This window comes from Sceloporus occidentalis, unplaced genomic scaffold (assembly GCF_023333645.1).
Source record: "Sceloporus occidentalis isolate IW3139 unplaced genomic scaffold, rSceOcc1.0.p SCAF_2, whole genome shotgun sequence".
Taxonomy (NCBI): Eukaryota; Metazoa; Chordata; class Lepidosauria; order Squamata; family Phrynosomatidae; genus Sceloporus; species Sceloporus occidentalis.
The window spans coordinates 271,338,518-271,351,871 of NW_028316982.1; the positions used below are offsets into that span (position 1 = coordinate 271,338,518).

General features: G+C 43.4%; 1 protein-coding gene across 1 annotated transcript in view; it reads right to left on the reverse strand.

The window, feature by feature from the left end:
- Positions 1 to 3,549: 3,549 nt before the first annotated feature.
- Positions 3,550 to 13,354, reverse strand: part of POLD3 (DNA polymerase delta 3, accessory subunit) — a 40,920-nt gene continuing 31,115 nt past the window's right edge. The window contains exons 11-12 of the mRNA XM_089513087.1: positions 11,386 to 11,464; positions 3,550 to 6,848 (exon numbers count right to left, since the gene is read on the reverse strand). Coding sequence (XP_089369213.1) covers positions 6,646 to 6,848; positions 11,386 to 11,464 — 282 coding nt within the window. The 3' untranslated portion in view covers positions 3,550 to 6,645. The remainder of the gene's footprint in view (positions 6,849 to 11,385; positions 11,465 to 13,354) is intronic.

Below are 13,354 nucleotides of genomic sequence, written 5' to 3' on the forward strand. Positions count from 1 at the left end.
CTAAAAGGGCAAATCAAGTCAAGATGACTAAACTTGGTCAGATCATGAGAATCAGCACTTATGAGAAAAGAGAAGAATGCCAGGAAAGGTGGAAAGCAGTAAGAAAAGAAAAAGACCACACAACAAGTGGACCTGTTCAAGCAAGGAAGCAATGACTATGCGTTTACAAGACCTGAGTTGGGCTGTTAATAACAGAGTCCCCCATGATGGCCAAAAGTTGATGGTTCAAATGCAGCACCTAAAAAGGCCAATGCGATTCTAGGCTGCATCAATAGAAGTATAGTGTCTCAAGGGACACTTTATTTTGTCTTGGTCAGGCCTCACCTGGAATATTGTGTCCAGTTCTGGGTGCCACAATTCAAAAAGGATGTTGAGAAGCTGGAGTGTGTCCTAAGGAAGGTGACTAAAATGGTGAAGGGTCTGGAAACCATGCCCTATGAGGAACCACTTAGGGAGCCGGGGATGTTTAACATAGAGAAGAGACGCTTACGGGGTGATATGATAGCCCTGTTTAAGAATTTGAAGGGATGTCATATTGAGGAGGGAGCAAGCTTGTTTTCTTCTGTTCCAGAGAACAGAACCCAGAACAATGGATGCAAGCTACAGGAAAAGAGATCCCACCTCAATATTAGGAGGAACTTCCTGACAGTAAGGGCTGTTCGACAGTGGAACACACTTTTTCCTCAGAGTGTAGTGGAGTCTCCTTCCTTGGAGGTCTTTAAGCAGAGGCTGTATGGCCATCTGTTACAGGGAGTGCTTTGATTGTGAGTTCCTGCATGGCAAAACGGGGTCCAACTGGTTAGCCCCTGGGGTCTCTCCCAACTCTAGGATTCTGTGCAAATGGCGTAGAACACAGTATAACTTCTTTTTAAAGGAATTGTGTAGCACAGGTGTTGCAACAGTTGTAGCATATCTGTTACAATAGTTTAATAAAACCTTACTTACATATTCAGGGGTAGCTGTGTTGGCCATTTAGTAAATTCAATCAAAAATCTGTCAGTGATACCTTTATTAACCAACCAAAATGCACAATATACTTGTTGCAAGCTTTCGAAGCTCCACTGGCTTCTTCATCAGGCAAGATGTTACATACCAAACAGGATTAAAATTAGAGATGTTAGTAAGATGCCTGCATTTTGTAAAATTGAAGGCTTTCATGGCCAGCATCTACAGTTTTTTGTGGTTTTTTGGGGTTATGTGGCCATGTTCTAGAAGAGTTTCGCATCTGCTGGCGAAACGTCAGGAACAACTCTTCTAGAACATAGCCAAGTAACCAGAAATCCCACAAAAAACTATGCCTTCATTTTGTTGTTTCTGTCATTAGTTAAGATGGTATGTGGGGAGGGTTAAAAACTCCTTTAAAAACTCCTGCCAAAGATACCCTCTCCATACCATCTTAGCTAAGGACAGAAACGACAAAATGCAGGCATCTTACTAACATCTCTAATTTTTCTCCTGTTTGGTACATAACATCTTGCCTGATGAAGAAGCCAGTGGAGCTTTGAAAGCTTCCAATGAGTATATTGTGCATTTCGGTTGGCCGATAAAGGCATCACTGCTTGGTGGATTTTTGTTTCAATTTACTTTAATATTGTTAGCCTCTGGCATTACGGGGGAAGGTGCATCCTCAACAGAAGGGAGCGTAGGTAAAGGATCAAGATGGACTACAACTTTGATCCAACAAAGAAAGGTGATGTGTTAATGCCCTCATTTACCTCTTTTACAATCTCTTGGCTCTTTCCAATCCCCCTCATCCTCCTGCTCTATCCCTCTCTTCTTACTGCCACAAGTACCTCACCTACTATTTTTCCAGCCAACAGACGTCACGTCTGACCTTCCGTCAGCCTCTTACGCCACCCCAGAGCTGGATGGGACCCTAGCTGGTCCAAAGCACCTGATTTTTGACCTGAGACCCTGCATCCGGTCCTGACGAAGCTCCTTATCCTTGACCTATAGTAAGTCTCATGCAGCAGCGGTTAACAGACGTCAGTCCCAATGCCCACGGAGGTACCTGCTGCTCCTTGCATGAGGCTTGATAGCTGCCAACCAGTAATTACTTTCCACCTTGGGATGGAGGCTTGCTTTTCTGACCTAGTGATATCATACACAGAGGTTAATTTGGAGGAGTTCCCAGACCTCTAAAACAGCAAAACAGCTTGACCTTTCTGCTAATGAGAAAGCCAACTTCTCTTGCCAGTGGACAACTGCCAAGGCCTTTCTTTCCTGCTGGCTATTGTACATTTTGCTTCTCATTCTGAGCTTCCAGCTGTCAGCGAAAGCTCTCTCCATATGCTCCAAGACGCTCTACTACTTCCATGTGATTTAGGGCAGAATTTAGGGCTGGAATGTTCTCTTCTAGGGCCTGAGCTCATGCTAAGTTGGGTGCCTTTCTGATTTCAGAGCAATGGACAGTCCAACTCAAGATACAGATGGCATGCCTACGTGTTATGGGCCAAAAACCTAGTCATGGCATTTATCTTGAGTGCCAAACATGTTATTTCCCCTTTTGTAGTTGTTGTGTGCCTTCAAGTCATTTCTGACTTCTGGTGACCCTAAGGTGAACTTATTATGGGGTTTTCATAGCATGATTTGTTCAGAGATTTGCATTTGCTTTCTTCTGAGGCTGAGAGAGTGGAGCTTAGCCAAAGTCAACCATGGCTGAGCAGAGATTTGAATTCTAGTCTCCAGAGTCCTAGTTCAATGCTCAGAGCACGTCGGCTACCTTTTAAGTGCATGGAAATACAAGCGATCATAGCTGGGTTGCTCTGCACAACCACTGACTTATGGCTCTCATGTCCCCTCTTAACCTTCTCTTCTCCAAGCTAAACATACCTAGCACCCCAAGTTGCTCCTTGTAGGATGTGATTTCCAAACCTTTCACCATTTTGGCTGCCCACCTCTGGACAAACTTCAGCTTCTCCACATCCTTACTGAATTATGCTGCCCAGAACTGGACCCAGGATTTACGTAAGTTCAGCCTAGATAATGAGGAGATTGAAGTAGTTAAGGAGCTCCTGTAGCTAGGATCAAACATCCATCAGGAAGGAAACTGTAGTCAAGAAATTGGAAGAAAACAAGGCCTAAGAAGGGAAACTATGAAAGAACTAGAAAAGATCCTAAAGAGTAAAGATATACAACTCAGCCCTATCCAAGCCACTGTATTACTCATCATCATGTATGGAGGTGAGAGCTTGACAGTGAAGAGAGATGATAAGAAGAAAATCAATTCATTTGACATGTGGTGCTGGAGAAGAGTACTAAGGATCCCATGGACAGCCAAAAAGATAAACAAATGAGTCCTTGAACAGATCAAGTCTAAAATCTCTCTTGAAGTCAAGATGACCAAACTGATGCTTTGGCCACATCACGAGAAGACATGACACATTAGAAAAGGGAAGTAGACAGAGAGGAAGACCACATGCTAGGTGGATAGACTCAATTGGGGAGGTCATGGGTATGAATTGACAAGACCTAAACAGAGAAACGGAGGATGAGGGTCTTGGAGATGTCTCATCCACAAGATCATCATGAGTTGGGGTTGATGTGAAGGCAGTTAGTAACAACAACAAGACTAGGCCATTCCACATTTTCAAAGCTAGGCAGCTAATACAGAATTTATTTAACCAACAGGTTAATTTTCACCTCCTTCCCTTCTCAACAGTGTAATCTTTGTTCATCAGGAGGGGAGACAACATTGATCAGAGAGCAGCTCAGGTCTAGTACAGTGAGCCCAGCTCACATCCACCCATCCAAGTTAAAACAAAGCAGGGCAGGCTGAGTAGCTCTAAAGCCCCCTTATGAAACTTGAAGCTGCTTACTAACTGGCAATGTGCTCCCATGTGTTGTAGGTATGTTTATAAAGACAGACAGATGCAGTTACACTTGTAGTTCTGAGCACGGCAAAGACATAACAGGCACATAGTTCCTGGGTTCCGCATTCAGCTGCATGGAAAATAATCAAAATCCAAGGAAGAGATTTTTGCCAACTACAAAGGAGTGGTAGCACATGTTCCAATACAAATCCCACTTCAAGAAAGACTGGGGAGGAAAACAAACAGAAGACCATGTCTTTATTTAACGTTTTCTTCTCCACTCAACCTTCTGAACATACAAAAATCAGAAGTGTCACTTTCTTGGAAAAGACGATGTTTTAAGAGATTCAATTGGGAAGAGCCAGGTTTTCCAGCACCTACTTCCCATTTTAAAAAGCCCCAACACTATTCCAAGGACACAGAGTCATACTGCATTCCTTGGCTGTTGATTAAATGCTTTTCCTCAAGAAAAGCAAAGGAAAAAGAAGAAGAAGAAGAAAAGGGGGGGCATATCAGCCACTATGAACACAAATCCCTACTTTCTGGGACTGAAGCCAGTGGTTTTCTGAGGGAGCTGGGCAAGTGGGGGAACTTGTAGTCCTTCTGCTATTGGATTTCAGCTCCCATCAGTCTTTGTAAGTATCACCAAAGCTGGTGAGAGCAGTGTTGAAGTTGAGACTATGGGTTCCCAAGAGGTGGTTAGACCATTTCTTCCATTTTGGGGGGGGGGGGGTGAATTTAATCTTGCAGAAGATGGATTCCAACTGCTTTGTTAAGGAGGCAAAGTTGGAAGTCAACTCATCTCAGTTGGTAATCCTCAGAATGACTATATGCTTCTGCAATATGTGGTCTAAACAACAAACCCAATCTCTGCTTCTCTTTTTGCCCAGATGCTCATCTAACAGGCAACTGGTGCGATTTTGGAAGATCACCTATGGCTTCATACTTGTGCTTGTGGCCAAAGCACAATTGCAGAATATGATACTTCCACAGCCAGGCTAAACCAAGCATGAAGAGTGGCTGAATGGATGCTTATGTGCATTTTCTCCCTCTCAATTCCAACCCACCCCGAATGGGGATGCCACCAAAGCAATACTGTGGGTTGTCCCGTCTCCTGCTTCTTTCCTTGCCCCAAAGTAGCTAATCATCCTGCTCTTGAGGAGCCATGACTGTTTGTCTCAAGAGACAAGATACAGTCAATGAGTAAGAAAAAGATGTGGGGAGACAACCCAGGGGAGAATGCTTATTATTCCTCTGTCACAGCCAGCAGGAGAGCAAACAGCAGGCGAAAGGGACAGTCAGATGCAAGATCTTATTGAGATGCCTGTGGATGAGAAAGCCACAGTCCTCCTTAAGTTGGCATCTCTAAACCTGCGTCAACCAAAGAGGTGCTTGTGACTACAGTGGGCCCTACCCAGCCGTGGGGATTTGGTTGTGTTCTTCTGATGGCAAAAAGGCTGACACTTATGCACCACATATTATTCAAAGGCCACAACATGTGCATAGATGTGTTAGTGCATCCATATGCACATGCTGCCGTCTAATAATCTGGGTCATGGCAGTCCACAGGCAGCCAAATTCGTGGATTGCCAGCCCCCTGATATGAAAGGTTCACTGCAATTTGCTTTTCTGCTAAGGGTGGGGGGAATCAGCTGTAGGTCCTGGAGGCCAGATGGCATGGGATCCCACCACCGTTCTGGTGCTACCTCACACAACCAACCAACCACATGCTCCTTTGGACAGGCTCTCTTGTCAACAGGAAACTTGTTGGGAGTTAAAGTATGGGACAGGGCTTTCAGTCACGAGGAGGAAGTTCAACTTTCTGTGATAATAAGCAGCTTTTTATTACAGAAAAATGATTATCTTGGTTCAAGTATGTATCACAGTGAAGGCTGCCTCTGCCTACACAAAATGCCGCAATACTTTTAATAGCATCTGTAAAGTCAGCACTGTTTAATCACTGTCTGTGGCATTTGATTGAGGAAAGGAAAAAGAAAGGCACTTGGTCATTCCAGGCCTTCCTAATGGCTGCAGTGACACACCACATTTAAGAAGGTAAAGCAAAACAGCTTTGGGTGGGCATCTTCTGTTTCTTCCAAATGTTCACCACACAAGGTCTTTCCAACAACAAACTGTGTGGATGGGAGGAAGGCCATGTGTTGCTATGTGCTGGGGGCTCCCAGTCTAAATACAATGGCATCCTACCATTTTCTGCATCTAGAGGCAAGTATGGAAATAATATCACAAAATGCACTGAGGAGTGGGGGTCTTCTGAAAGACAGTATCTTATTCTTTCCAGTGGGAAATGATGAGGTGTCCTGGTCTCAGGTGGGTTGCTGTAATTCTCATGACCCTTTACTGCAGCCACCCACATCCTTTTGCTTAGCAAGGCCTGCTCCTGCCCCCCTTAGAAGAACTAAAGATGATTTCTCTTCCCAACAACAGCCCTCAAAGTCTCCAGGTAATTTGAACTCACCGTCATGAAAAAGAAATGCTCAGAGTGGGAAAAGAGATAGCTGGTCAGGCCATTTATCCTCATTTGATTGATTTGAGCCAATGGCAGGGAGAGCTCAAAAAAGGCTGGCCATGTAAATATGAAATATAATCCATGTGCTGCATCTCCCACACTTAAAAGGCCACAATACAGCAAATTAACAGGGGCATAAAATCACTACCCTCTTTTCTCCAGCAGCTGCTTTCTATTCAGTCCAGCAACAAAAGCTTTCCACTTGTGGGTCCTTGTCCTGTTTTTCTCACTTACACAGTAAGTATGTGCCTCTAAGGTGGAGTTTTGCTCTGAAGCAATGTCTTTAAATCATAACACAGTGGAAGCTCATTTCTTCTGGAAAAAGCCCATGATGGATGCTTGCCTGTTGGCTTTGCTGGCCATAGCTGCTCCTTTCTTTGTGCCTTTCTTCTCTTCTTTGGGCTCTTTTCTTATAGCCCCGGCAGGGGGTTTGGGAGCCACTGGGGGTTTGGACCGGAACTCCTCTTCACTGTCTGTACAGGACTCACTCTCGTAAACCTTTTCAGTCACTGGAAACAAAGGGTGGGAGAAGCAATTACAATGTTTGCAAGGTGCCCAGTTCTCTCTTTTGGGTATATCTGGTGGGACATCAAATCAACTGTCATTCTACAAGCAACCACAGTAAGGCTACCAGGCACTGCTGGCTGCTGTTCAACCCAACTCCTATCTTCCTTTTTCCTATTCTGCAGAACAGTGCCCTCGGGCTACAGGACTTTCCCCATCCTTGGTCAGGTTTTGTAACATATAGAGCCAGCAATGCTAACTGAGTGATGCAGCAGTTTGGTACTGGGAGACTAATTCCTGATAGGAGGGGAGGAATCTAGGGCTTCCAAAAACAATGGGATCGATAGACTAACGCAATATTCCAAGACTCAACCTTTGGCCAATACATACAGCAACTCGCTTGCTTCCTAAACATATGCTTTTAAATTATTTTTAAATCAACTGACAGTTTACAGTAATTACATTTTAACATCTGTGCCTTTTAGTGAACTGTGTCTGCTTTTTTCTTAAATCCACTTTGTGTCATAGGTGGGTAAAAAGGTGGAATAGAAGTAAAATAAGACAGTAGTAGCAGGACCACCATGGTGTGATGTTATGTTCATAAACTAGGATTCTGGGGGAGCAAGATTTGAATCTGACCTTGGACAAGTCAGTCATTCAGTCAAAGGGAAAGGTGAAACACTTCTGAATAAACTCTGCCAACAAACACCCAGGATATGGTTGTCATAGCCTGGAATTGATTTGAAGTCACCTACCAACAACAATAATATTTCAAAACATTGCAGAGGCAGGATTCAGACCTCTGACCTGGAAAACATAAGACGCACTCTCTCCCCAAACATTTCCCACCACAATATCAAACTATCTGCCAAGAGCATCACTGGGGATGTGGGTGTGTAAATCCCTAATGGACTGTAATGCATCTGGATTGCAAACCTAGGTCAGCATTTCACAGACCATGCCACCTGATCTCTACGTGGGGAAGGCAAGCGCCCCACTCTTGACATGTTTAGAAAAGCCAAACATTTAAAAAACAAACAGGTTTCTTGGGGAAATAAAGAAATGCCCCATCCCTGTTGTTATAAGCTCTGTCTGGATACAAGCCTTGGGGAACTGTTTGGAGGGAGGCAGGGAGAAGAAAAGATTGGTGGGAATAGAAATGCAAGGGCCTTTTCCTCTGGTGACGCCAGAGTTCATTCTAGAGGCCACATCACATCTCTTTCCCAGAGAGGCAATTAGCCAACCTCAAGAGCCAAACTTTTCACAAATCTATTTTTCACTTGACAAAATCCAGGGCCAGAGCTTGCATGACTAATGGGGCCAAATGGACAGAAGGCTACTCACAAGAAGGAAGCCTCTCTCCCTTCTCTGAAGTTTCAAAAGGATGAAGAAATAGTCCTACCTAGAACAAGCCATCTGGAATTCTGCCTGCTAAGGGATGGTACTACACAAGTCAATACTCAGGGTTGCAGGGACACCTATGACTATCAACAGCTACTTGAGGGTCCTTTTCAAATCCTTGGGATGGGATTTCTTCCCTTCCCTTGCTCCAAAGAGGCTCTTGTGACAATGTCCAACCCACCTCACCTCACCCCTTTATTCATAACCTTATGCTTCTCCTTATGTGCCTGAGCTATGAATCAGGCCATTCCTGGTTTGAATCTCACCCCTGCCATGAATTCACTAGGAGCCTTCAGGCACCCACTCTATTTTTTGCAGTCCCCACCCCCAGTCTATAGCACATGGAATGACCCCTGCTGAATTGTTGTGAGGACAGCAGCACCAAACACTTGGAAGCACTGTATTGTTAAAATATTATTGGTGAAACCCATTCTATTTTTTAACAGGGTCAGGGGGCTTGTTTTTTAGATGTGTGCCTAGGGCATAAGGAGAACGATGGCTTCACAGGCCCCAATATTGCCTCCCCACTTAGAGTTGCCTCTTCCAGGGTATTTCCCAAGAAATACTACTTCTCTGTCAAGATATCAGAAATTGTTTAAATGAGGCACCAGGCACTGAAGCCTGACATACCTTTGCACAAAAAGTATGTACTGCTGTTGCTATGAGCAGCAAATGGGGTTTATAATATGGCACTGACCTTATGGACAAACAAAAAAAAATGTGAGTGAAGGATTTTCCCCATGTAAAACTTCTAGCAGGAAAACAGAAGTGTGTGTGTGGGGGGGATGCCAGCTTGGCTGCTGCCGGATGGACGTTTATCGAAGTGCTACCCAACCTCAGTCAAAGAAGCTCCCACTGACTTCTCCTGGGAGAAAAAGCTGGGCAGGGCTCCAGTGGCATCACCCAATGCAGCAACTCATGTTACCCTCACTGACCTCCTCACACACTACATCATACAGAATCTTTAGTAATGTTTTTTGTACTAATGTTAGTCATAAATTATAATTCCCGTATATGACTGAATATAATGGCAAGAGTTGTGACCTAAACAATTAGCATAATTAAAATTATACCTTTAAATTAAAATATTGTACACACAACCTAAATGCACTTATGTAGTGTCATGTACTTAAAGTGAAAATTTGGTAAGATATGATCACAGAGTGCCAAGGACCAACCAGTCCAATTCCTTGCCATGCAGGAACTGCCTATCAAAGCACTCCATTCAACCTCTGTTTAAAGACCTCCAAAGAAGGAGACTCCACCACTCTCCAAGGGTGTGTGGCCCACTGTTGAACAGCTCTTACTGTCACCAAGTTCCTACTAATGTTTAGGTGGATTCTATTTTCCTGAAGCTTACATCCACTGTGTGCTTTTAAAGAAAAAGTTAAAAGCTTAAAAAATGTTTTTAGACACCTGCTTTCTCCTCTCACTGAACCTTGCTTCATTCACACCTTCTCTTCCACTGAGCTCATGTTTTAAAGGGACGCAAGCAAATGCCACAGCCGTTTTCTGCCCAAAGGCAGATGTTTGGGGAACAGTGGTGTCACACCACCCTTAGGATGTCACCTAGGGTGGCCCACACCCCTAGTGACATCCCTGAAAGGATCCCTGTCTAGGGTGCTCAGCATGGGGGCCATCCACCATGAAGCAACAGAACCACATCTGGCTTTCTTCCCAACCTTGGGAGAAGGGATGGTATGGGGAGTGGTCTGCATCTGTCAGGATGATGCCCACCCATCTCAACCACTTCATAAGTCTGGTAGCCCATCATGTTTATCAGATCCTGGCGGCACACTTGCTACAGTAGTGCAAAGCATTGGTGTCTGTCCTATGGACTCCTCTTCTGATGGGAGGGCTGCCTCTGGGTAAAGCCTCTCCACACACTTGGTGTCGCAGAAATGATGGCCTGCTGGAGCCTTTTAGAACAAACAGTGCTGTAACGCTGATTCAACTAACAAGTTGAGACTAATTGTAAAAGATGCCTGGATCACTTGTGGCCCTGGAGGATCAGGCAGATTTCTTTTTAATAGGGGTTTTAATCACCTTCAGAACTGTGAGTGACAGCCACTATCTTAGCAGAGATTGTTAACTGGGGCTGGTCACAGGGAGCACACAACTGCCTTGTTGCAACAGCTCCAATGGCTGAAGGTTTGCTTCCAGCTACAATTCAATGTGCTGATGATGCTTATAAATACCCCGGATTCAGGCTATCTGAAGGACCATATCTTCCCAGGGAACAGGACTCAGAATAGTGGTTGCAAACTACAGGAAAAGAGATTCCACCTCAATATTAGGATGAACTTCCTGACAGTAAAGGCTGTTCAACAGTGGAACACTCTTCCTTGGAGTGTGGTGGAGTGTCCCTCCTTGGAAGTCTTTAAACAGAGGCTGGATGGTCATCTGTCGGGTACGCTTTGATTGAGAGTTCCTGCATAGCAGAATGGGGTTGGACTGGATGGCCCTTGGGGCTCTTCCAACTCTATGATTCTATAATTTCCATAGGAGCCTGGCTATGCTCTGAGATCTTTGGGTGAAATTCACCTCTCAGTTCCACCATTTCCCTAGGCATATGTGGTAGGAAAAAGGGAGAGGGCCTTCTAGGTGTCTGCTCCCAAGCTTTGAGGCCTTTCTAGATAGGCTACGATGCCTTCCCCAACCCCCTTGCTGACCTTCCATGGTCAAAAGAAAATGTTTTAATTCCAACAATTTTGGGAATTGACTGCAATGGGCTTTAATGGTAGGCTGTCTTATTGACTTCTGTGTGTTAATGGTTTTTGAAATGATTTGGATTCCATAGGTTGTTTAATTGCATTTGAAAACAATTTTAATATGTGATGTTTTTGCATGTATTTTGGTCTATATTTGTTTTTTTAAAAATGCTTACCCATCTTGGGTGGGATATAAATGAATAAATACTAACAGCAGCAATTGTAAGTAATAATAATTCCAGCTTCTCTCACACACAATAGGGTGCTGTTCTCTCTGTCTTGGTAAGTTCACCATCTGAAAACAAAGTCTTCCTCTTTCTTTTGATTTTTTTTAAATCAAATACTTGCTGATGAATATTTTATGAATTTGTAAAAACTCAATCTATCAGCTAAGATTTCCGTAAGCAAAAGTGACTGCTTTGCTCCTTACCTATACAGCCTTCTTCGTCAATAAACGTTTTGGACTTCAACACTCGTTTCCGCCTCCTTTTCTTCTCTCCTGGTGTAGTCTAAAAGGGAAGAGTGCAGCAAATCAGGATGATGGGATCTGCACTGGTGCTGGAGTCAAATACCCAAATTTATTGAGGGAAAGAAATGCATTTCTGTCTCCCACTTTGACAGACTACAAGCTAATGCACTCTAATATAGTTTGTCAAGGTTGCCGAGTCACTACAGCAAAGCAAAGCAAAGCAAAGCATCTATGAAGGCAACTAATTGGACTCTAGGTGATAGTGGGTCATATACAGCCTCTTGTAAGTTAAGCAACCATTTCCAAATCCTACATAATGTATCCCCCAGTCTCTTGGCTTCTGAGGGAATGAAGCAGATCCTGTAATCTTTACAGTGTCTGCTTGTTCTGGAGGAAGAACAAGGCAATGCAAAAGCATTTTAGCTCATGTAAAGCCATATTAGTTTCTTCTTTAATACCAACATATTTCACCAGACGAACTCAAAAGAACCCATCATGGGCCATTTTCATGTGCCTTCATGCTACGTTACAACATATGAACAACAGAGAAAAGGGAGAGGTGTTTTTGCCGAACAAATTGGAAACACACAGACTATGTTTCTAAGGAAGCAGCTGGGCTATCCCAGCATTCACAACCCACCACACCACTGTCCTCCCTAGAGTTCAAAAGCAGTTCTAGAAGATAGAGGAAAGGCCATTTTAGGCCCCCTTACCCTAGTTCAACTACAGGGTTCCTCAGATGCTAAAATAGAAGAATATAGGATGATCTTGTTAAGCTGTAAAGCCTTCCCATCCTTGGTGAGTAAGTGAAGTGATCATGAGACTTGACAGTTGTTTTATTTTTGTTTCCCATTCTTAGTTCAAATTTAGATGTGAGGAAACACAGGGGCTAAGATAGTCACTGTGTTGGGGAATATATATGCAGCCATTTTAGCCATGCTAATTTATCAGAGCAGGCAGGGATTTCAGGGGGTTTCAGCAGGCAGAGAAAATCTCTTTTGCTCTGCAACCTTTCTGCAGTCTTTCAGCTCTCACACTTCAAACTAGTAAGATGAACTGTGAGAAATTAAATGACAAATATAAGCTTGATGTTCCTTTTCTTGAATGGGTTTCCCATTTCAGACTAGCAGTGCAAATAGTAAAACTAGTTTGTAAGACAGTCTATGCTGAAATTAAAAGGCAATGAAAAACCTGAAGGTTGAACTTCTGCTGGTTGAAGAAAAGCCTTTGTTAAAACAAATGCTCAATGTGTTTTATAAACTGGACCTAAGAATTTAATCCAGAAATAAGCAGCCCTGTGTTTAGTGGCACTGACTCCCACATATGTATACAGGGGACTGCTGTTTCTGAATCAATGTTGTCAAAACAACTGGAAGATAGAAGTGTTTTTTAACTGGCCTTTACCAAATTTCTCCTGTCCACCCCCGCCTCCTGAACTGAGAACTGAACTGAACTTATTTCTGAAATAAAACATTTTGGGCTTATGGAAATATTAACAAATGATGACAACTCATGTAAATAGGTTTCATCTCTTGCTAAATTTAGGAATTTCTTACTAGATGTGAAAAGCAACGTGATGATCAGATCATTCATCACAAAGGCATTGGAAGAAGTAAACAATTCAACATTTTCAAGATCTTAAATGAAATAGCCTGGATGCCAAAAGACTGAGTTTCACAATGGTTTCCTGGATAAAAAAAAATATAATAACCAACTGAAGGGTAATCTTGGAAAAACCCAGTCAAGGGGGGAACCTCCTGAGAGGTGATGCGCTTTACCAGAATTCCTCAACCTGGTACACTCCACATAAGCAGAGCCACAACTTCCATCATAGCTAGTCAACATATATACTGTAAATACTCATGTATAAGTCTAGACATTTTAGTCCAAAAATTGACCCCAAAAACCTGTCGACATCCACAGGTCAATG